Source organism: Panthera pardus, unplaced genomic scaffold (genome assembly GCF_024362965.1).
Source record: "Panthera pardus isolate Hobbes unplaced genomic scaffold, ASM2436296v1 HiC_scaffold_3, whole genome shotgun sequence".
NCBI classification, from domain to species: domain Eukaryota; kingdom Metazoa; phylum Chordata; class Mammalia; order Carnivora; family Felidae; genus Panthera; species Panthera pardus.
In genome coordinates this window covers 2,084,400-2,107,872 of record NW_026526876.1, presented here as the reverse complement: position 1 = coordinate 2,107,872, position 23,473 = coordinate 2,084,400, and the positions used below count along the sequence as shown (strand labels likewise).

Genomic DNA, 23,473 nt, shown 5'->3' with positions numbered 1-23,473 from the left:
CATGCGCATTAGGGGCACCAACCCCCGCCCCTGCACAGTCAAAAATCAACATATATATCTGACTCCTCAAAAATTTAACTACTCTACGCACACTCTCTCAAAAACAGTAAACTTAAAAAAATTTTAACTACTAATAGCCAACTGTTGACTAGAACATAGTCACTTAATGCATATTCTGTATATGTATCATATGCCGTGTTACTATAATACAGCTAGAGAAGATAAAATGTTATTAATAAGAGGCAGTATCTTTACACTATTTATTGAAAAGAATCCACACATAAGTGGACCAGCACAGTCCAAACCTGTGTTGCTCAAAGGTCACCTGTATTTAATTTATATTTATCTTTTTATTAAAAAAAATTTTTTTAATGTTTATTTTTGAGCGTGGGGGGTGGGGGGTGCAGAGAGAGAGGGAGACACAGAATCCGAAGTAGGCTCCAGGCTCTGAGCTCCAGGATCCGAAGCAGGGTCCAGCACAGAGCCCAATGCACGGCTTGAACCACAAACCATGAGATCATGACCTGAGCCAAAGGCGGACGCTTAACCGACTGAGCTACCCAGGCGCCCTTAATTTATATTTATTTAAGGTGAAGTCACCCTATGCAAAAGACTGGGTTGTCCTAGGCTTTTGCATAATAATGAAATAAAAAAATCGTTATATTTCATTTATATTAAATGTGATAAATCACAGAGATGAGTTCTTTACTAAAATGGGCTCCGACTGTCCATCTGTCCCTGTATTCCTACACCTTCTTCCCGGGCTGTCAGTGACAGAGCCAGGCATCCACAGGGACAGATTTAATGGCTGTGTTTTTCCTGCTGTGAACAGAGGGACCGAGCAAAGCTGTCCACTACTGCTGGACTTTAGGTTTCCAGTTACAGCGACACAAGTCAGGCTGGGACAGCCACCACCGCACTCCCGTCGCACTCCCTAATATCTGTCCCTACACATCACCTCTGGGCGAGACGGGGCCTCGCGCTACCTGACTCAGTCTACCCTCCCCAACCCAAGGTCAGCAGGGACGGACCTCATCACTGGGGCCCACGGGATGGCCGCTCTGAAAGGTCATTTCCATCACGTCTTTCCCTCCTTCTCCGTGTTAAAGTAATGCATGATTATTAGAGAAAAACAGGAACTGAAAAAAATTAAAACTGCACACACTTCCGTCATCTAAACGCAATGAGCACTCTATTACCTGCAGCTCTTCTCGCCTTTTCGGCGCTCAGATGCTTTCGATCCATCTCACCAAACCTCCCTCCCAAGGGGCTAAGCCCCACTGCGCACCCACAGGCCTTTCGCTGAGGGGCTGTGGACGCCCAGAGGCCATGACACTTGCTGTGTGTGCGAAAGTGTTTCTGGGGCGCGCTTCCGATCACTCCATCCCTTGGCAACAAGAGGCTTCCCTACCTGGAACAGCACAGGCCCCCCTTCCTGACAGGGGACGGTGGGCAGCAAGAACACGGTCCTGGCACCTCGAAGCCCCATCTCAGGAAACACACCCGAAACACCGAGGGCAGGGCCTGCTCCGCGCCCCGCCCGGCCCCCGCCCCCGCCGCGCAACCCGCCCCCGTCCAGGCACCCACCTGCTCCGCTACCTCTCTGCTCATGGCAAGTGCCAGCTGTAGCTGCAACTCTTCTTCTCCACTTGTCTGGGGCCGGGCCTGCTCCAGCTCAGAGGACACCCTCGGGGAGGTGGCTGCAGGGGAAAGGCAGAGTCACTACCGGCAAGGGACAGGCTCACGATCAACAGCCACCAGGTCGAACCACACCCCGTCCCCACCTCACACCCGCAGGGTCGGCCGTGCACAGAAGGGTTGTGACTATTGCAAGGTTAAAATCTAGTAACATCAAACACAGACTCTCAATTACAGGAGCCACATGGCCCCAGTCAAGGAAAGAGGCCTTCAGGCGCCAGCCCCATGGTCAGGCCTCGCCAGGATTAGAACCTCAGTCTTCGCTTCCAGGCTGCCCTCCTTCAGAGAGAGAAACTAAGTTGTTTGCTTGTTTGTTGGTTGGTTTGTTTTGAGAAGATGAAAAGTATTGTTCTTGAAAAGCTGGATCAAAGACTGTCACTCAAACAAGCACAGGGCTATCTGTGGACCAAGAACTTCACTTGAGACTCCTCAACATTGAAGAATCTCACTGTGCATCTCATGGGGGTAAAGACCATGGGAAATGAAGCCAAATGTTTCTGCGGCAACCCTGAAAAATTGGGTTTTCTAAGTAAAACGGAGCACCGACTTGGGAAAAACACATTTTTGCTGTCAGCAGTTAGCTAGTGTAAACACTTGAAAGCAGCTCCTGGAAAGACAGTTCTTACTGAAGGGATGGGATGTGGACTCCTAGCAGATGCAGTGAGCCTCCAGGAAAGGAGTCTTGACGCATTCACACACTTAAACCAGGCTGGGCCTCCCCGTATGGAAAACGACACGGCCATCAGATGTTCTGTGCATCGGGGAGTGTAGGGTTCTCCAGAAACAGGGCATAAAGCTTGGGTGCACGTGCCCGCCTCTGCCTCTGCCTCGAGAGAAGGTCCACAGCTTCTCCGAAACCCTCAAAGCCGAGCCCCACTGCCTGAAAGGTCTGGAACCACACTCCATCCTCCCTCTGGGCCTTTGTGCGTGCCATGCCCTCCTGGCATGTCCTCGGCAAGTCCTCAGTTCTCGGAGCTCGGCTCCCCTGCCCTGGTCCTCCCGGACTGCCCTCCTGGCTGGGGCTGGGTCAGCACTCCCCTCTAGTCTGCAGTTTGGTGGATTATGCCAGAAGGTACACTCCTTGAGGAGGGTCCAGGCCTGTCTTCTCACCAGCACATCCATCCTCAAAGGTTGGCAGAGCACCTGGCAAACACCCACTGGATAGATGGATGCGTGGAAGCATGCACAGATGGACAGACGGACAGATGGAGAATTCAATCTCATGGCGGACGGGTAGCTGTTTGAAAATGCTCTAATCGTGTATCAGTTTTCTTCCTTTTTTCATTATGTCCGTTCCAGCAAGCCCCACCATCAGGGCCCACTCACCCAACGCTGCTTCTGCCTAAAACCCCAATGTAAACTTGCTCCTTAGGACCTGCCTCTTTGGGAGAAAGTAAAAGGTCAGGAATGATTCCTGACAGATGAGGTTTCTAGTTGGCTCGGCTCTGGCCACCATGAATAAAAACAGGAAGAAGAGGGCTAGACACAGAGTCACGGACGTGATCACAGAAGAACCAGGCAAGGTTGCAAGGGCAGGAGGCTGCAAAAGGCAATGCTCTGTCACACAATTTTGTAAAAGCGCACAAAACACGCGGCAGTAAGGGTTCGTTTCTGAAGGGAACAATTCTGTGTTGTGAAGCAGTGTGTCTGCTATGATTTACTGTCAACCAGAAGAACAGCCCCCACCCCCCAACAAAAAATAAAGAAATAAAAGGAAAAAGAAACAAATCAGGTTGAATCCCAGCCTAGTAAATCACAGTTGCATTTTCCAAAGTGTTTGTTTTAAAAATAAAGCTAGAAGGTAACAAAATGGAACGTCCAGTCCATCTTAATAATCTGATTTATTAATAATATACGAAATAAAAGCATATATATATATATTTTTATGGTGGTGGTGCTCTTGTTCCCAAACCTCACCTATGCCAATAACAGGGCTCAGGTTTGGGCTTTCCTGTACTCTAGAAGCAAAGATGTCACCATCCAGACTGCTGGATACAAACGAAGCCGCACGGTTTTGGGGAACGGCTCTGGAAGATTCTGCTCGACAGAATGTGTGTGGCTCTCCCATGCTTAACCACTCAGGCCTGCCTGTTCCCAGCCTCTTTCCGGGAATCTCTGAAGCTTGCTTCACAGAACTCTGTTCATAACAAACACAGCACACTCGATGTCCTTCATTCACTACCAAATGGAAATGGGGAGTCGATAAAGAAGACCTGTATCCCACCCCACACCCCAAAAAAGTGCTAAGCGCTCTGAAAAATGAGCCCCGTCCTGGCAGGGAATGCTGATACTTGGCCGCACGGCCACAGCGCCCGAGTCAGCCCGGCCAGGGACGAATGGGACGGGGCCCTGAACAGGGACCTTCGAGAGAAATGAGGCCTCCCTTGTCCTCTGAGCCTTTCAGCACATCTGCAAGGCCAGACTGGCTTCCAATGCAAATGTACATGTGAGTGCCTACCACGACTGACTGTTAGAATAACACATAGCCGGCACGTAGGGAAATGGCTTACCACATCAATGTGGAAATTAAAGACAAAGGGTATTCCCCTAAACGCTGTGGTTTTTATGAACGGATGTACAGCTCTCAGTTCTGCAGATGGCAGAATTCACAGCCGCCAGCCCCAAGTATCAGCTGAGCTGCACACAGCGGCCTCCGCTGTGAGGGAGGATTCCAACGGAGACATTCTGCCTTAGTGACAGCATCCCCGCCCCACAAAGGGCCTCTTGTACCCGCGCACGTGACCGTGAACACAGATGTGCTTGTGAGATGAGCCCGGACAGACCCTCCTGACCACCTGAGCCTGGCCCTGCTCGGCGGCTCTGGAGGTCCGCGGTTCCCAGAGACCCCTGGAAAACGCAAGTGCCCGAGAGACGCTTTCTCAGCCCGCCACCTTCTGGAGGGACGAACAGGGGCCGTTAGTGGAGGCTGACCACTGATGGAGCATCAAGGGTGCAGCATCATGGCCCTGCTCCCGGGTCCCACCTGGAAGAGTTCAAAGTCCTCGCTCGCTGGGGCCAAGAATTATAAACAGAGCTAGGCCTCGATTTGATCCTCTCGGGCCTATTATGCCGGCTGAGAAAGCCAAGGGGAAAGGCTGAAGAGGAAGCCTATACAGCCAACTTTTCCTTCAAGATACAGGCTAAGAGGAAGACCAAGAAACACCTCCCACTGCAGGCGGACGAGAGTCTCTGGCAGTCACTCCCCACCCCCCACGGCTCCGGGGGGCACCAGGCCCAGTGTGGGTGCCCACGCCCTGGGCTTCAGGAAGGATCTGGGTTCCCAAATGTGCTCCTAAAGCAAAGGCTGGCAGAGTTTCTAACACAGAGGCTTCGGCTGGCCGGCCTTGGACCATTTTGAAAGCAGAAACCGAAGCAGTCCAGGTAATAGGAAAACAGGAAATCACTTCTCAGGCCGTGTCACGATTTTCCTAGAAAGTACTTGAGCATGCCTGCAATCGCATCGATGAAAGGGAAGCCACTGTGGGACACGACCTTACCAGGAAAACAGCTCTGCGTGCCGACCAGCGTGACTTCTGGTAAAACTCTCTGGTACGTGAGCCTCACGCAAGGTGACGGCCTGTCTCCACGTGTCTCCCATTGATGCTGGGCAACACAAGGCACGTCGGACAACCCGGGAAGAATGGAAGGGCACCAGGCCTCAGGGGCCCGAGAAGACCCCATCTGGGTCTGAGCACCGCCCCCACCGTTATAATCCCGTGCCTGTTAGCTGGCAGGGAAACCAGGGTTCAAAATCCTGTCCCCACCACCAACTGGCAGTGAGACCACGTGCCAACGGCCTGACCTCTCTGGGCTTCTGTATCCACATCTGTGAGATGGAGGCCAGCGGGGCTGGTGGGAAGGGTCAGGAGCGCCCAACACATAGCTGGCTCTCCGGTGAGAATGCGCCCGGCCCCCAGGTCACTGCTCTCTGCTCCACCCCAAGGCCACCAGACTCCCTAGGGGCTGGAGCTGCCTGGCACTCACACGGAAGCCGTAAGTGGGTATCCCGTTGGACCCTGGTCCCTCCCAGGCTTCCAGGGGAGCAGGACTGGGGCCATGGTCCTTTGAGGGAGGAGCTAGGGAACAGCCTTCCAGCTTCCGCCCTCCAGTGACCGGTGCCCCAGGCCAGTGAAGTTCCTCCCTCATCACTGAACTGCAGGCAAGTGCTTACTGGATCTTTCTCAATGTGGTGACATCTTCCTGTGGTTCCACGGGCCACTTCCTGAATCAGCAATGAAACCGAGGCCACCCCCACTCAGTAGCCTGGCCTGAGCTGAGGCTTCTAAACCTGTTCCCCACAGAAGACCACCCCCCCCCCCCAGGGTCTTCCTCTCATCTCCTCACAGGGAGGAGCAAGAAACATTACTTTAGGTCAAATGAGATGAATTATGAGAAAATAAGTTCAGATTACCCCAGGCAACATTAAAACAGAAAAAATATAGATACATGGTTGGAAAAGCCAAAAAAAGGAAAAAAGGGGTGGGGGGGGTGGGACACCTGGGTGGCTCAGTCAGTAGTTAATCATCCGACTTCCGCTCAGGCCATGATCTCACGGCTCATGAGTTCAAGCCCCGCGCCGGGCTCCCTGCTGATAGCTCAGAGCCCGGAACCTGCTTCAGATTCTGTGTCTCCCTCTCTCTCTGCCCCTCCCCCACTCTCTCTCTGTCAAAAGTAAATAAGACATTAAAAATTTTTTTTTTTTTTTTTTTTTAAAGTACAAGATGAGAAGAGAAACCAAGTATGACAGTCAGGTCACTCTCAGGGCAAAGCGGGGGGCGGGGGGGAGGGAGGCTGTGACTTCGTGACAGAGGGATAAGCCATAGCGCCTCACACACACACCCGCCATGCTGTGGGCACCCTCTGCCTGTCACATGACATCACCCACCTCCCATGAAAGTTCGGGCAAAATCTTGGATTTGATTCCAATCTACACTTGAAATTGATTCCCAGTTCACAGAACGACAGGGCGAGGACTGAGCCAAACACCGCCTAATGCAGTGCAGGGACAGACCCAGACCTAAGGAGTGCTCTAGGGGACAAGTGGCCCAGGCGCTTGGTGTATTCAGGTTAGGGAAAAAAGGGAAATCTGCTGCGATCAGACAGACAGAAGGGACAGGACAATCAGATGCAACATACGGTCCTGGGACGGTCTCAGTTTAGACACATCAGCTGCAAGACACTCTGGGCGCAAGTGACAAAAGCTGAGTGTGGGTGGTACGGGTGCTGCTGTTTTCGGGAGGTGCGGCCAGGGCGCCGTGGCTCACTCTTCAGGAACAGACGCGTACAGAATATTTACGGGTGGAATGTGATGATGCCTGTGACTATTTTTAAACAGTTCATCATAAAAGGAAGTGGGAGCCACGCCTCTCATCCTGCCCCCATTCCGCTCCTCGGAGGAAACAGCTGTTGACATTTTCTTGTGATTCCACCCAGAAAAACGTTTCATGCCTACTCCGCGTGGATGTGCGTGGGTGTGCTTTTCTGGCATTTACGCGCAGGGAAGCACATCCATTCCTGAGGTGTGCGCCTCACCTGGGCCGAGTGTTTTCCACATGAGACGCAGCCCGGCGTGGAGGGCGGGGCTCCGATCTGAGCTCTGCCTGCCACTTCTCAGCAGGTGACCTTGGCCTAGGTCGCTAACCCTCTGGGCCCCCGTTTCTCATCTGCAAAATGGAGACAGAGTCCCTGCCTCCTAGAGTAGTTGTGAGAATTCAGTGAGCTCATCTGTGAAGAGCACTGAGACGCTGAGACCAGGGCCTGGCGTGCGGTGCTCGTGTGACTCTTACTAGTATCTCAGCGAAGCCTCAGTCCAACTCGCAGACCCGGGCGGAGGCTGAGAGGTCACCCAGCCGGTGAGAGAGACAAAGTGTGGTCCTTAAGGCCTTGTTCTTGGTTATCACTGTTTCCACAGAGGAGGTAGCTGGGGCCCAGAGAGGCTAAATGGCTTGGTCACGGACACCAGAACTCAAAGCCACACCGCAGGGCCGAATGCCATGCTCGCTCCAGCACCCTGAAGGGGCTCCGGGACTCTGTCTTTACACTCAATGTCTACCATGCCCTGCACCCCTCCAGGTAGGAGCAAAGTCCCCGATCTCCCGGAGCTTGTGTGCCAGTAAGGAATAAAGAAGGCAGGGTGGGGCGCCATCGGTTAAGCGTCCCACTCTTGATCTTAGCTCAGGTCTTGATCTCAGGGTTGTGAGTTCAAGCCCAGCATTGGGCTCCCATGGCTCTGCAACAGGCAGGAAGCTTATTTTTGAAAGAAAGGAAGGAAGGGAGGGAGCAGGGGGCGGGGGAATCCCAGGCAGAGGAGAGCTTGCTCTGTGTGTTCAAAGGTCAGGGAAGGCCTTTCTGAGATGCTGGAGCAGAGGCCTGGGTGGTGGAAGGAGGTCAGACAGAGGGTAAGTGGGAGCTTCACTCGCTGGGTGGAGGGCACTGGCTGTGAGGCTGGTGAAGGCAGAGGGTGTCCAAAGGGCCACGAGGGAAGAGCCAAGGTGGTTCTTGGGGTCCTTAGAGGGGCTCTGGCATCTAAGTGGAGCCATGATGCAGTGTGACTGGTCCCTGGGAGCAATAGTGGTAGCTTTGCCAGAGGTAAGACGTGGCTGGATTCAGTATTCACTCAACTGAGATTCTATTATACTTGAAGAGGCTCCTGGACCATCCAGCCTGAGGCCACAGGAGAGAATCTGTGGCCCTGGCCAGCCTGGCTGACACCTTGCATCCGAAGCAGTGCTTGCGATCACTCAGAGTGCCTTCTTCTGCCAGGGTGCTGTGGGCAGAACTGGGTCCCTCAAGAAGACACGGGGACGTCCTGACCACCAGCCCCTCAGATCATGACCTTATTTGGAAACAGGGTCACTGCAGATGTAATTAAGGGAAGACGAGGTCATGCTGAAGCAGGGTGGGCACTAAATCCAATATGGCCGGTGTCCTGACAAGACCAAGGGGAAGAGCCCCAGGCACAGACACAGGAAGGGAGGCCACGTAGGACGAGGGGGGACAGGGACTGGAGCGCTTCAGCTGCTGGCCGCCACCAGAAGCTAGGAAGAAGCAAGGAAGGACTCTCCCCTACAGGTTTCAGACGGAGTGTGGGCCTGGCGATGCCTTGATTTTGGACCTGGGGCCTCCTGAAGGACAGACGACCCCTTTCCGTTGTTCTAAGCTGCCTGGGTTGGGGCGCTCGCTTGCAGCAGCTGTGGGAAGCCACCGGGTCAAAGCTTTACCCATGCACAGCTTCAGCGTCTTCCCACCGCCTCCCTGCACACAGCGACATGGGCATCCTCGTCCTGCAGGCAAGGAAGCACCGCCTCCCGGCTCCAGGACGGACTCTTCACTCCCCGGGGCTGCTCACGAGCCCATCTCCTCCCAGGCACCCCAGCTTGCCAGTCTCCACTCAGTTCCTAGAATCCTTCAGTTCCTCCCTGTTTTTGTGCCCATCCCGCTGTTCCGCAAGGGGGAAAGAGAGGCCCCCTCAGCCAAAGTGTCAGCTCCAGCGGCACCTTCTCAAGCACGTCTTCCTCGATCAGGCCAGTAGGATGCTCCTCGGGGCAGGCGTCCTTGCTGGCCTGATTCCCGCCACCCCTGGCGCCTAGAGCAGGGCACCTCGTGGCTTTCGTCTGCCCCTTTGTAATCAGTGCTTATGCACGCGGCACCGCTGACCTGCGTGCAGTCGGGCCATCTCCTCGAACTGATGTGGCCGAAGACTCCACGGCGGCAGGGGCCACGTCGGCTTCCTGACAGGCACAGAGCAGGAGTTCAAACACCTGTTGGCTCATTTTCAAGTTCAGTTCCCACGTCATTCGCTCCTTACCACCAGCCTCAGCCACTGGTGCTGCCCGCCTCAGTTTGGGACAGGGATAGGGAAGCCGAAGCCCAGGGAGGAAGGGGGCAGAGCCCGAACGGTGGTCCCGGTCCTCCCCCGAAGGGCTGGAGAGTGGGGGGGGGGGGGGGGGAGCAGAGACAAAAGGCAGTCTTTTTGTTTGCACGATTCAGAGCCCATGCTCTGCGTGGAATAAAAGAGCAAGTCTGTGCTGTTCTCTTTGGGCCACAGGTGAAACCTTCTCCATTTCAAGATCACCGGCTTGTGAGGTGTGGTAGGGAGGGCTCATCCACAGCATTAAGCAACGTTTTCTCATTACTGTTTTCCCAGGGGCCCCCATCGTTCCTGCCTCGGCACCCCCGGCTTTGTCCCTGGTGAAAGTCGCTCTCTGGGTGGGGCACGGGAGGTGCCCACAGCTCTCCAGGCAGGACCTTGGGAGGGAGGGGCCGGGGCTCGGCAGCCCATCTGGCCCCGTGGAGATGAGTGAACGCTGGCACCCAAACTTGTGAGCAGGCCCAGGGTGAGGCATGAACTTCAGCAGAGATGGAATGTTGTTTAAAATCCAATCATAAGTTTGAATGCAAATAAAGAAGTTAAATGCCTATAGCAGTTTCTTAGAGTAATACTTAGAAACTGGGAACTCACTTCCAAAATGAGTATTCTGGGGGCGCGTGGGTGGCTCAGTCGGTTGAGCATCCAACCCGTGATTTCAGCTCAGGTCGTGACAGCACGGTTCGTGAGTTCGAGCCCCGCTTCAGGCCCTGTGCTGACAGTGTGGAGCCTGCCTGGGATTCTCTTCCTCTCTCTCTGCCCCTCCCCCACTTGCACACACTCGTTCCCAAAATAAACAGACGTTAAAGATAAATAAATAAGTGTTTAGAACAAACACATAAAATGAGTATTCTGATAGTAACTTCCATCTGTTAGTAACAATCTTTACAAAAAAATTATAGTAACCCCTTTGGGTTCCGTGGCTATCAACCGAGCACTGTCTCCACAGCTGGGGGCCCGGCAAGGGGACACAACCTGTTTGGAAAGCATCTGCCACGTTTCCGGAGACAGAATGATGTCCACACGCTTCTCCATTAATGCCACTTCTGGGAACTCCACACCGAAGGCCACACTGAACCTAAGGAATCCTTTGAAAAGCAAGTCTTCTGCACAAAGAAGTTTACCACAGCATTATTTACACTGGTGAGAAGCTGAAAACAACTCTGATCATAACAATCCACTTATGGCACGCCTCGTTTGTGTAAGGCCGTATGTGCACAGCATATATTAGCATACGTAATTTACACCATAATCCAGGAGAGACTACCCTTATCCCTAGTTTACCAACTAAAAGACTTAGGTTGGCCAGAGTGAAGAAGCCTGCCCAAGGCTTTAAAACTAGCAGCAATCACAGGTCATGATCTCAAGGTTCAGGACTTGGAGTCCCAAATCAGGCTCTGCCCTTGGGATTCACTCTCCCTCTCTCTCTCTCTCTGCCCCTCCTGCTTGCTCCCTCTTTCTCAAAATAAATAAAATAAAAAAAGAAAAACAGAAAGAAACTAAGAGTAACTTTGTGGCGACATGGAAAATGCACATAGAAAGTTAGGTGAAAAGATCAGACCGCTTAACTGTATTATTTCTCGTGGGAATGCAGCCTAAGGAGTCAGCTGAAGGGCAACCCTCTGTAGCCACTGCACAGGGATCCCCGAGGCCTGCGCTGACAGCCCCGCCCCCCCCCTCCCCCCCGCTAGCTCGCCCCATCACACCACACACAGCATTGGAACAGCTAGATGGCCACGAAGCTCTGAAACCGCCTGCCCAGGCCCCTTCCAGGCCCTATACTAGGTGCCCCATAGATGTGTCTGCCTCTCCTACACCGGAAGCCCACGAGGGACAAGGCTTCGGCTGCTATATGGGCCCCTCACCACTCAGCGCCGGCCCTGGCCCACGGGACTTACGAAATGAGCAAGCGAACAAACTTAATGCTTTGAAAACTGTGTTCTGCAAATGTCATGTGGTTATGAATGACGCTTGTATACCGGGCTATTATCTGCAGAACACAAAACGCTAGATTAGTCCTGTTTTCGCGGAGCGGTCTTCAGACCTGCGGTCCAGATATGTCAGCACAGCCGCCTTTGGGGGATGTGGGTCTTGATCTGGCCTGCAATTCCTTTCCCGATTAGGAACCTGTTTGCTTTGCCCACAGGAAGATGGTCATAACAAAACCGCACAACCGGGGGGCTCGAAGCCTCCGTGCTCACGGTCCAGGGAGTGGGACCCTGGCACTGAAAATGGCCGGGCTGTCTGGCGTTAGCCAGAAGAGTTAACGCAGGTCCAGCATCGGGCGGGATGAGCGAGGAAGCTCCACCCAGTGGAATGTTGCGTGCAGCTGGTAGAATGTTCACAGGGTGGGAGGAAGGGAGACAGCGCTTCTGTTACAATGTTATGAGACAAAACCCAGAGACACAAACTTGCATTTACCATGTATGCACTCGTGGAACAAAAAACGTTGAGAAAAAAGTCCGAAAGGAAATGTACCAACGTGTAAAGGAAGGCTGTGTCTTTCTGTAATAAGATTAGGGGATATTTGTCTTCTTCGTGTTGCACTTTCTACACGAACACGAATGGACACGTTACTTTTATAACGAAATGGCCGCAGGTCCTCAGCTCAGGTCCACCCTGCGCTTACCAGTTCGTACTGGAGAAGTGGGCCACCAGGGATCTGGGCTGAAGGGTGCAGGTTATTCCCCACAGCTGGACTAAGCTGTCGGCAGGAGGAGACTAACTCAATCGGCACCATCAATTTCCAGCTGCTGAAAGTTCTGCCTGCCGACTGTAACTTTCTGAAAGGGCTACTGGGCATCGGCTGGAGAGAGGGGACAACAGAAGGCTTCTGCTGAACAAAAGCTGACCCGGAATGGACCACTGGAGGCGCAGTGCCCGGCCCCGGGCGCACGCTGTGAAGCCTGGGCCCAGCCCAGAGGTTCTGACTTCACTGGTCAGACGTGCAGCCCAGGCTTTGGGATGTTTTGGAACATTTAAAAGTTTCTCGGCAGCCGGCCTGAGGGCAAGTGGCTTAGAGGAAAAAAAAAAAAAAAAAAAAGGCAGCCAGCAAGACGAGGAACAGCTTTTTATTAATAGACAAAACCCAGCATCTATGAATTACACTGTTGCTAACTAAACTCAACCTTAAAGCACCAAGAAACTGCACAGATATGTAAAGTGTCTCTTTATTTCTGGAAAAGCCTATAAAATATATTTCCAAGAGACTAATGCTTATGCCTGGGGCAGAACACCAAGAGAGATGAGCATAACACAGAAATACCAAGAAAGGATGGATGGACGGGTGGATGGATGGATGGATGGACGGAAGGATGGATAGGAGGAAGGTAGGAAGGAAGGAACAAACGATGGAAGGAAAAGAAAAGAAAGGAAAAGAAAAGAAAAGAGAAAGAAGAGAGGAAGGGAGGAAAGGAAAGAGAGAGAAAGGAAGGGAGGGAGGGAGGGAGGAAGACAGATTAAGGTTTATTTAGCATCTGTTCATTCAGTAAGTGTTTACTGAACACCTTCCCCCGGGTCAGGCACTGTGCACTGAGCACAGACCAGGCTTCTGCTCTCGGAGTGTGTTTTAGTGCAGGGAGACAGAAAGAAAATGAAATAAATGATAACTCAAATAGTAAAAAGTACTGTGAACACAATAAAAGAGAGGAACATGATATACAGGGGTTATAAGTAAATCATACAGTCTCTTTCGGCATACAAAAAAAAAAAAAATCTATCTTTAGACCTTCCTTCTTATTTTTACTTAAGTTTTAAATGCCCTCTTGAAGTGGACTATTTGAAGCCAGCCACTATGGAACCGGGCAGCCATGACCCAGGCACTGTCACAGCTGTGTAACTGTTGTCGACCTTGACTTAAAGCTCCTTTTCCCTGTTTCATACTCCACTTACTATGAGCTTATAAACAACACTGTTTACCTATACTACAAAGTCTGCTTTAAAGACAAACAGAGGGGTGCCTGGATGGCCCAGTCGGGTAAGCACCTGACTCTTGGTTTTGGCTCAGGTCATGATCTCACAGTTTTGTGGATTTAAGCCCTGCGTCGGGATCTGTGCTGACAGCGTGGAGCCAGCCTGCGATTCTCTCTTCCTCTCTCTGCTCCTGCTGTCTGTCTGTCTCTCTCTCTCTCCAAATAAATAAATTAAAAAAAACATTTTTTTAAAAGACAAACGGACAGATACAAATTTTGTATTCAAAATTCAACTTTCTATGGCACAAGACAACACTGATCCTTAGCTGATAATCCCCAATCAGCAATTCGGATGGCTGTGTTTCAATGTTACATTCTCTGACAATCACAGGAACTCCTTAAAATCTGGGTCCCCGTTATGTAACAGTTGAAATAGGTACCCCTGCTTTTAAAAGCCATAATAGAAGGGGGCACCTGGGTGGCTCAGTTGGTTGGGCGTCCAACTTCGGCTCGGGTCCTGATCTCACGGCTCGTGGGTTTGGGATCCGCATTGGGCTCTGTGCTGACAGCTCAGGGCCTGGAGCCTGCTTCAGATTCTGTGTCTCCCTCTCTCTCTGCCCGTCCCCTGCTCACGCTCTGTCTCTCTCTCAAAAATAAATAAACATGAAAAAAAATTTTTTTTAAAACCATAAAAGAGGGACACCTGGGTGGTTCAGTAGGTTGAGCGTCTGACTTCGGCTCAGGTCATGATCTTGTGGTTCCTGGGTTCGAGCCCCGCGTCGGGCTCTGTGCTGACAGCTCAGAGCCTGGAGCCTGCTTCGGATTCTGTGTTTCCCTCTCTCTCTGCCCCTCCCCAGCTCACGCTGTGTCTCTCCCTGTCTCTCAAAAATAAATAAATGTTAAAAAAAAAACAACCACTTTTTTTTAAACCATAAAAGAAAAAAGCATTACATGGGATGAGCCATACAATCTTATGATTGAAACAAGTGCAGCTGTAATGTTCGTTCGTCTACTCGGTGGAATCCCAGCTTTACCACTTATGACACAGTGGGTTCCGCTCAGGCCATCTCGGTGTCCTTACTGAGGAGCACCCGCCCACCTCCTCAGGCAGGTCGAAGCGGCAGATGGACCAGTCACGGGGAAAGCAGACGGGTGGGAAGTTCACCTTGCGGCTGTCTCTCGCAACGGCCCGCTCGGGGGACAGCCTCACCCGGCACATTCAGACCCACTTGGGACCCAGCCCCTGTGGCAAGAAGCAGCATCTCCGGGGTCGTGTGTCAGCAACACGGCCGCCCCCGTGGGTCTGCCGACGTTACTGACCAGCCTCCTCTGAGATTCTACCTCCACCTGAAGGGATTAACTCCAGAGCACGCTGAGGCTGCCAGCCTGGCACCGGCCTCTGCCGTGGGGCTTCCTGCCTGCCTGCCTGCCTGCCTAAGATCAGGGGTCCCGTGACTTACAGGACATATTCGCCCCAGCAAAAGGGAAGTCCCGTGGATCCCATCTCCCACCAGATTCCTAGTCCATCCCTCTTGAAAAACACTCTGCCGCTGAGGGCTGGGACCCCTGAGGGCCGGGAACTTTCTTCACCGGGTGGCTGGCCCTGGCCTCCCCGACACTGGGGAATTACCTGGCTGGCAGCCAGCAATCGCCTCTCGGCCCTTGCACGTCCCCCCCACCCCGTGCCTGGGCAGCACCACTCAGTCCTGCACCTCAGAGCTCCCCTCCCCCTCCCCCCCTCTCAGGGGGCCTGGGCTGACCCAGGCTCCTTCCGAGTCCACACCCCCCGAGGGCTTCTGAGGGACATGCTGGCTGGGTTTGTAGCTTTTTAAAAACAATAACGTATTATTATTATTATATATTCGCACATCTTCAAGTTTTCAGAAACAGACCTGTGTAGGACTCCTCCCTTCCTCAGATGCCTAACCCTTATTAAAATGTCCTCTTGTGCGCATGCACGTGTTTACCTGCTCCCGCTCGGCTCCCATAGTCTGGCTGGCAGGGCAGGGGCCGCAGGGGCTCTGGTTCACCCCTGAGGCTCCCTGCTGTGGAGAACCAGCTTCCCTGGAGAGTTCTGGGAAGGCCCGTGCCCCTGGGCTCCTCCCAAACACGCATGCTTTCAGATTCTCCCTAATGGGCTTAAGAATGGCTGAGCACCGTGGAGGGAGATAACCACACGGACCCTCCAGTCCCGGGGACACCTCAAGCTCCCCCGGATTCACACCAGGCCAGCGGGGTAGGGCTCAGGACAGGCTCGGGTGATCCGGCCGTGGGGATGCAGTCAGGATCAAGTGCTCCCCGTGAAGGCCTGTGCAGGCTGCTCTTAGGCCCCGTCCCCCCGCTGCACGGTGGCTACCTGGCCTCCCTGGACGTCATCCGGATCCTAGACTCTTATCCAGAAACTAAAGGGAAATCGCCCTCTTTGGTGCTGGCGGCTGAGAAGTTCAAAGCCGATTTTGGATCCGTCTCCAGCACTTATGTGTGACTCTGGCCTTATGTTATTTTCCTTTTGCCCCTATTTAATCCTCTGGTATCGAATGTGTTTTGTAAGCCAACTCCAATCCTTTCTAGACCGAAGCAGAGCAAATAAATGGAATGCTCATAATCTCTGGTAATCACTTGGTGAGTCGCTGTCCACAGGGTCTGGGGGGCGCAGCCCTGCGTGAGGAGCTCCCAGCCCAAAAGAAGGGCCGGCCTGAGGCAAGCCCCGAAGCTCTCCTGGGAGCAGAGCCCAGCCACATCGCAGGGGGGCTGCTCCACCAGATCCAAGCGTCCAAGGGGTCACCAAGACAGTGGACCCATCGGGTCAGCCCGAGACCTGGCCCCATTTGGCGCGTGCGAACACAGAACTGCCCACTCTGGTTCTGATGCATCCGAGGGAATCAGAGGGCAACAAGCATTTCTACTCTGCTTCCTTCCTTCTTCCTTCCTTTATCTAAGGACCGGAACGCTGGATGGGCCTGGGTGGCTCCGTTGGTTAAGTGTCCCGACTGCTGATTTCAGCTCAGGTCATGATCTCACGGTTCGTGAGCCTGCTTGGGATTCTCTCCCTCTCTTTCTGCCCCTCCCCAGCTTGTGTGCATGCTCTCTCTTTCAAAAGAGATTTACTTTAAAATTAATAAGAAAAGAAAAGAAAAATGGGAATGCTGGTGGTTGGCCTCGCACCCAGAAACACAAGGTACCAAACACAGGACGCCCTCATGCCGCAGCAAGGCAAGCGTGGCCCGGGCTCTGGGGGTGTACGGGCTGGGCGTTCCTTCCTTCCCTCACCAGCCTCCATCCACAGGACAGATGAGGGAGGTGGCAGGTCCTGCCCTGAGTTTGGGTGTGCCTGCTGGAGGACAGTGGCAGTCTTACATTCAGGTCTCCACCCGGACTCACGGGACGATTCCCCCCGCACCACCCCCCACCCCGCCACGCCACCTTTCATGTGGTTTCCCACCACCCCAAGAACTTCTGCAGTTTCTCCCCTGCCTGCTGAAGGGTGGAGGGTGGACAGAGCGGGGGTGGGGGGGGGGGTGAGGGAGGGTAACAACAGGCAGGTGGCTCACCCCTGCTCCGCCCAAGCCAGCTGCCCTGTCTGGGTGCTCTCTGGCAAACCCCAACCTCTCAGCCTGGAAAGGCTCCCCTGGGCCCCACAGCCTCCCCTGCACACGGCAGTCCTGAGCACCGGCTACGTGCCAAAATCACATACACGGCCAACGCGCGCCAGCCCAGGGCCCAGCCTTGGGCGGGGAGGGCAGCGGGGCACCAGGGATGACCACAATTGTGAAGGAAACATGAATGCCAGGTGAGGCCAAAGAGCTGAAGCCATTGGCAGCCCAGAATTCTCCCCCAAGCCCTCGGCTTCTCAGACCTTCCCCACACCTCCACCTGCGTGTCTAGTTGACATTTCACCAAGGCCAGAGCATAACCCCACCTCTGCTCGCAGCCGCGCGGCTCACAGCCACCCTCACGGCGGCCGGATGATGGCAGCGGCATCCCCCCACCCCCCCTCCCCGGGCTGCTCAGCCGGCAGTCCTCAACTCCTCTCCCCATGCCCCCCCCCTCCCCCGCCATGTCCAGTCCTCCAGCAAGCCTGCTGGCTCTCCTGTAAGACATCCCCGGGCCTCCACAGCCTGTCACCCCCCACCTGGATAAGGACCGTGGTTTCCCGACAGAGCCAGAGGAGCAAGCGCGGTGAGAGAAAGTGGCTAGAAACCTTTAGGGCACTCTGAGATAGCTACAACATCCACAGGCTGATACAAAAGTATCGGTCTGAGACTGATCCGGAATTGAAAGAACTGCTCCCTGCCAGAGGCAGTTTGAGAAGGGCCCTCCACCTTCGCCAGCCTCGGGGCGGGCCTCACCCGCCACTCCACCACTCGGCCTCACTCAGCTCTAGCCCCAGCGGCCCTTCGGGTCTGCAAACAACCCCCTCCCCGCCCCCCAGCACACTCCACCTGGGGGCATTTGCACTGCCTCTTCCGAACCTTCACGCGAGCACTCCTCATCCCCCTTTGACCCTGGCTCCAACATCACTTTCTCAATCAGGCTTACCCCGACACCCTCCTTAACACTTGCAGACCACCCTCCCCACTCCTCAGGCTCGGCTGGGCATGCTCATGCTTGTTTGGTTTTTCTCTGCCGTTCTCCAAAGCACTCACCGCGTAATATCCCGTATGGTGTCTTACTGTCTCTCTTCCCCTGAGTAGGGGCGGAGGGCTCTGCTTTGCGCTTGGGCACACGACAGGAACTCGATACTTGCTGAGCGAAGGAGGGAATGTGGGAGCCAGAGGGCAGCTGGGGCAGGCTTCGCAGAGACACCCTGGAGTGCTGCCTCCAGGTGGACATCCGCACACCTAGGCTGACAGAGGGCAGCCAAGGACCCCCAGGGGAGTCGTCTGCCGTGTCAAAGGCTCTGGCCTGGACCCTGGAATCTAGAGGATCTCTCCCAAGACCCAGGGTCAGGGTATCATTTCTCAAGATGGAAGGTGGACAAGAGTGGGGGGGAGGGCGGCTGACCGCAAGGAAACCAGTGAGAAAGCAGACACTGAATTGAGGTCATGGAACTAGAGAGGAAGGACAGAATTTGAGAGGTTTCCAAGGTCAGACCTGCCGACGTATGCGGGAGGCAAAAGGGAGGAAGGAGGCACAGAGAGGATCAGGCGGGTACGGCGCGTGGAAGGACGGTCTCCTCAAACACCGGCATGATGACTGTGGGTCAGAACAGCCACCCAGCAGTGAAAGCCTCCCCGCAGTGCGTGCTCTCCCACGAAGGGGCTTTCTCAGCCGTCTGCCTCCCCTGCCCCACACTGAGTCTGCACCCGTGCCCACAGGGCCTCCTCTGCGGGGTCTGGGGTCCTAAGTGTGCCCCGCCCACACGTCTCCTCCAGGATCACGGCCTGCGTTTCAGGAGACCACTTCCTGAACGGCCGGTGTCCGTCTGACTCCTCCACTGCCGGATTCCAAGCCGGCGTGTTCAAAGCAAACCCACCGACGTGCGTACGTGAAGCACTTACCTTGCACTGAACACCGTTAGGTGCTAAGAACGGACAGAAAGTCGTCGTGGGCGGGGGTCCTGCTCTCCAGCAGCCTAAGGATGGGCAGCGTGTGAGATACAGAGAGGGACGCACACACTAACCAGTTGAAGGACGGAACGTGGCACCGTGTGACACTCGTTTGCCCCAAACTCTTCTGGGACACGAGAAGCCGCCAAAAAGACCTGCTCATTTTGACCCCCAATTTCTACCAGAGCTGCAGGAGAAGAGAAATCCACATGGACCGGGCACCTCGAGCAACCTGCCAGATGTGTGCGTGCAGGGGAGGCGCCCGGGCGGAAGGAACCAGAGGGGACAAGACTGGCCTGGTGGCACAGGGTGTGGTCCGGACCACAGCGGGGGAGGTGGGCAGCAGGGCGGCCTAATTTTAATATGCACACGTCCCAGCAGAGCCAACCTGCCACCAGGAGAGCTGGTGCAAGACTCCAAACACACCTTCCCGGTTACTGAATGAAATCCGGGAAGAACAAAAGGGGATCCCGGAGTCCTGGGGGAACACTGGGAACCTGTAGGAACGGCCGCCAAAGATCTGCTGGAAGAAACGGTGTGCAACCCAAGGGCCTTTGGATGATCCTTCAAAACACACTTCGACCTTTTCATCCTGCAGAGTGCAAAGCCGGTGCTCCTCACAAAATCCTGCACACGCTGTTAGGGGAAGACAGGAGCACAAAGGAAACCATCCCAGAGCTAAATCTAGTGACCACACAAATACCCGAGTCAAACGAGCTGTAATATTGATGAGGCATGAATGAACAGTAACTGTTTCCAGGGCTGAATAAAGGCGGGCCACCTTATCGGGGAGGTCACACAGGGGCTCTCCGTCGGTGCCCCTTCTAGTAAGGACAGGCGAGAATAGCTCTCTCCTCTGTGTGTGGGGGGCGGGCGGCGGGGGCGGGGCGCTGGGGCCGAAGGTTGATCAGACTGAGAACGTTTTCTTGGAGGCGACAGAAAAAATCTGCTTTCGGTTTAACCTGCAATAGTTGCAGCCTCTGACCGGGACACATTGTTAATTAGCCCAAAGAGAAGCCCCGCTTTTAGTTACCCATTGAATTAGGTGTCTTCAAACACTGTGACCTAGAATCGACAGTACAGCTAACTCTCTGTTTACCACGGTAATGGGGATTTCTGGAAGGGCAGCAGTTAATTGAGAAGCAGAAACAATCCCATTTTGTCCTCATCAAGGCACGTATCACTGCATCAAGGCTGATGGCTTCCAACGAGCGTCCACCGAGGCCCTCGGGTCTGCCCACCATTGCGAGATCTAAGCCGCACCCTTCTGGCTCAACAAGCCGAAGGGCGTCTGGCCCCCACCACACCTGGGTCTGGCAGACAGCGGGGCCCCGTCCAAATTTTCGGGGCGTGGGGACAGCGGGAAAGCACGGACAGTCACCCCATGCCTCACCCAAATCGCAACAGGACTTCTGGCGAGTGACACGTGGTGGTGCGAGGGGGGCTCTCAGGGAGACAGGAAAAAGGGGGCCCTGGGTCCGCGGGAGGGTGGACCGAGAGGCCGGGGAGGAGACAGGGAGAGAGTTGGCTGTACTGACACACAACAAGCACACCCCCAGCAAGCCGCCCAGCGTTTCCAGGAAGGAGAAAAGCAAACCGCCGTCCCACCTCGGGCTGCGCGGTCACAAGTGAGGCAGGGCTGGGACCAGTCGCCATTTGGGCGGGAGGCCAGCCCCAGGTGCGGCAGGAAGGGGTGGCGCTGGCTCAGCGGCTGCAGCTCCTCGCTCTGACCCAGCGGGGCCCCTGCGCGGTGCTGGGGGCACAGCGAGGCCTCGGGCGCTGTCGGGCAGGGACACACACACACACACACAGAGAGAGACACGCCGTTAGAGGGAGTGGGAGGCGCATCCACTTCCCAGGCAGGAAGCCGAGGCAGCCTGGGACCAGCTCAACCCGCAGCGGGCACTTTTGGGGGGTGGGGCGGCTCCATGAGAGCAACAAACGAGCTCTCCCTTTAAAGGGCAATCGTCACCACTTTGGTGATGAACCTGGCCCAGACGGAGACTTCTGGGGACGCAGGTCGCTTTCCTTCTCGTGCGGTCTCACGAGGGTCACAACCTATGCTTCGGCAGAGCAGCTCAAACTGAGAGGGAAACAGCCACGACTAGAAACAGGGACAAGAAAAATGCTAACCTCTCCAAGCTCGGTCATAATTTGGAATTCCTAGGGAAGTCAGGAAGTCTGGCTTTGGTACACAAATCTCCCGTTTGACACATTTCTCAAAATGCTGCTGGTGGCAGGGCAACGTCAAACTGACACCTGCAGGGGGGGGCCGTTAGTAGGTGGTCGGCCAGCAGAACCAATGACCACACAAAGGCCGACAGGCGTTCGTCAGGCTACAAACAATTTCCTTTAAAAAAAAAAAAAAAAAAAATGGGGTGGCTGGGTGGCTCAGTCGGTTAAGTGTCCAACTTCGGCTCAGGTCATGATCTCACGGTTTGTGGGTTCGAGCCCCGCGTCGGGCTCTGTGCTGACGGCTCGGAGCCTGGAGCCTGCTTCGGATTCTGGGTCTGCCTCGCTCCCTGCCCCTCCCCCACTGGTGATCTGTCTCTGTCTCTGTCTCTCTTTCTCTCTCTCGTTGAAAAATAAACATTAAAAAAAATTTGTAAGAAAAAAAAGGCTGGTGTTATGCTGACACAGTGTTACCGATACCAAAACGAAAGGCTGTGTAGGGGCATGCACTTTTGTTTTTACAGCCATAAGACACAAGTTCTGCGTCCCCACAGGCCACCAGGGCCACCTGTCTTGACACAGCATCGGGGAAAGCAGCAGGGTGCCCGTTCCCGGGGCCACTGTTAGTGAATGCCCAGGACACCAACGTGGCTCACAGAGACCAGCTGCCGTCAGGCCCTGAACTCCACTTCTGTTCCCTGAAATCTCGTCCGAATGTTGGGCAAAGGCCCAGCATAATCCGACATGCAAAATGAGAAAACAGAGCAGCCCCACCCAGCACAGACCCAGCCATGCAAAAGCAAATCACCAAGAGCTCTCGCCCACATGTCCAAAGAGGGGCCTCGCTCACACTGGCACCTGCAGAGGCCTCTGCCTTCTCCCTCCCTCTTTAAGGGAGACAGAGACATGCCATCTCTCTCCCCTGGGACGCTGAGGTAGAATAACACGCTGAGCCGGTCGGGAGACCGGCAGCCCAGTGGTTAGACAAACATTTAATGAGATTAAAGAAACGAGATGATCATCGAGAAAGAACGTTCGTTTCCTCCTACCTACCAAACACAGTCAACTTCCCACCGTCTGTGGGGCAGGCCAGTCGCTTCACTCCGGCCCTTCCCTGTGGGGGAAAGGGGCAGACCGTCTCCCCGAGGGCCGGCCGGCCCTGCCCGGATGTACCGAATCACACCATGGAGCAGCAGAGGGTCTTGAGACCCCGGAGGCAGAGCAGCCAAGGGACCAAGCCCCCGTGTCGCCGTGGCCCGGTGCAGACCACCGGCGGTGCTGCGCAGGCTGCAGGGAGCTGAGAACGAAGGACAGACACAAGCTCTCGCTCAGCCCCAGGGCGCCCACCCCACCTGAGGCCCAGCGCGCTGGCAAGGGGTGGGGGGCGCTTCCACTACTCACAGCCATGGTAGGAGGCGGGCGAGCCCCCGGCCTTGCCGTACTCCTGCTCCGAGTAGCTGGTGGAGAGGTTGGGCTGGCTGGAGCCGCGGCCGAAGGTGATCTGGTTGCTCCCCATGCCGGTGGCGACCTGGGCCATGCGCTCTTTGGTTTTGAGAGCCTGGGCCCTCTCGGCCTTCAGCCGCTCCTCGTCCTTGAGCAGGGCCACCAGCTGCTTCGACTTCTCGCGCACGTTGATGCCCTGGTCCTTGCCATCGCGGTCCACGTACTGGAAGTCCTTCAGGGTCTGGATGGCGAAGATGTTCTCGCGGCACTGCTGGGCCACCCGCTCGGAGCCCGTCTTGATGAGGTAGTCCAGCAGCGTCAGCGCCTTGTACACGTGCCGCCAGTTCTTGCCGTGGTCGTTGAGCCGCTTCCACACCATGCTCATGATCTCGGAGAAGGCCACCACGTTGTAGGTCAGGTCCGCGATCTCCGTCATCAGGGAGCTGGACGGGCCCCACGGGTCATTGGAGGTGGCTTCCCGGACCTTTATTTCCGCTTCCGAGTAATTGTTCACGATGTTTTTCATTTGCCGTCTGATAGACGAAGTCGCCATTGTTACTTTTCTTGGCGACACTCGTAGAGCCCTTCAGAGAGAGAGATTCTCCTGTCCTGGGCGAGTTCGTGCCCTGCGAAGGTTCAGTCTCCGCAACAGATCTGGAGTAGGATCCCTGAGAGTCATGTCCTCCGCTGGAGCCTCAGGTCGGAGAAGCCAGAAGCCATGACCTGGAGGAAGAAAGAAACACGCTCACTGTAGCACGCACGCCTCGGAGAGAGTAGGGGGCTCTGGCCTTTTCTGGAAAGGGCAGGTACTGAGGTCTGGTGGGGGGGGGGGG

General features: G+C 54.9%; 2 protein-coding genes across 4 annotated transcripts in view; one reads left to right on the top strand and one right to left on the bottom strand.

Moving 5' to 3' along the window:
* Positions 1 to 23,473, top strand: part of B9D1 (B9 domain containing 1) — a 186,825-nt gene that overhangs the window by 41,243 nt on the left and 122,109 nt on the right. The window lies entirely within an intron of this gene.
* EPN2 (epsin 2) overlaps positions 1 to 23,473 on the bottom strand; it is an 85,058-nt gene that overhangs the window by 21,173 nt on the left and 40,412 nt on the right. For 2 of the 3 annotated variants that reach the window (XM_053892680.1, XM_053892679.1), the window contains exons 2-4: positions 22,599 to 23,363; positions 20,634 to 20,804; positions 1,588 to 1,700 (exon numbers count right to left, since the gene is read on the bottom strand). In XM_053892680.1, coding sequence (XP_053748655.1) covers positions 1,588 to 1,700; positions 20,634 to 20,804; positions 22,599 to 23,193 — 879 coding nt within the window. In that variant the 5' untranslated portion in view covers positions 23,194 to 23,363. The remainder of the gene's footprint in view (positions 1 to 1,587; positions 1,701 to 20,633; positions 20,805 to 22,598; positions 23,364 to 23,473) is intronic. The other variant, XM_053892681.1, reaches the window with a different exon arrangement.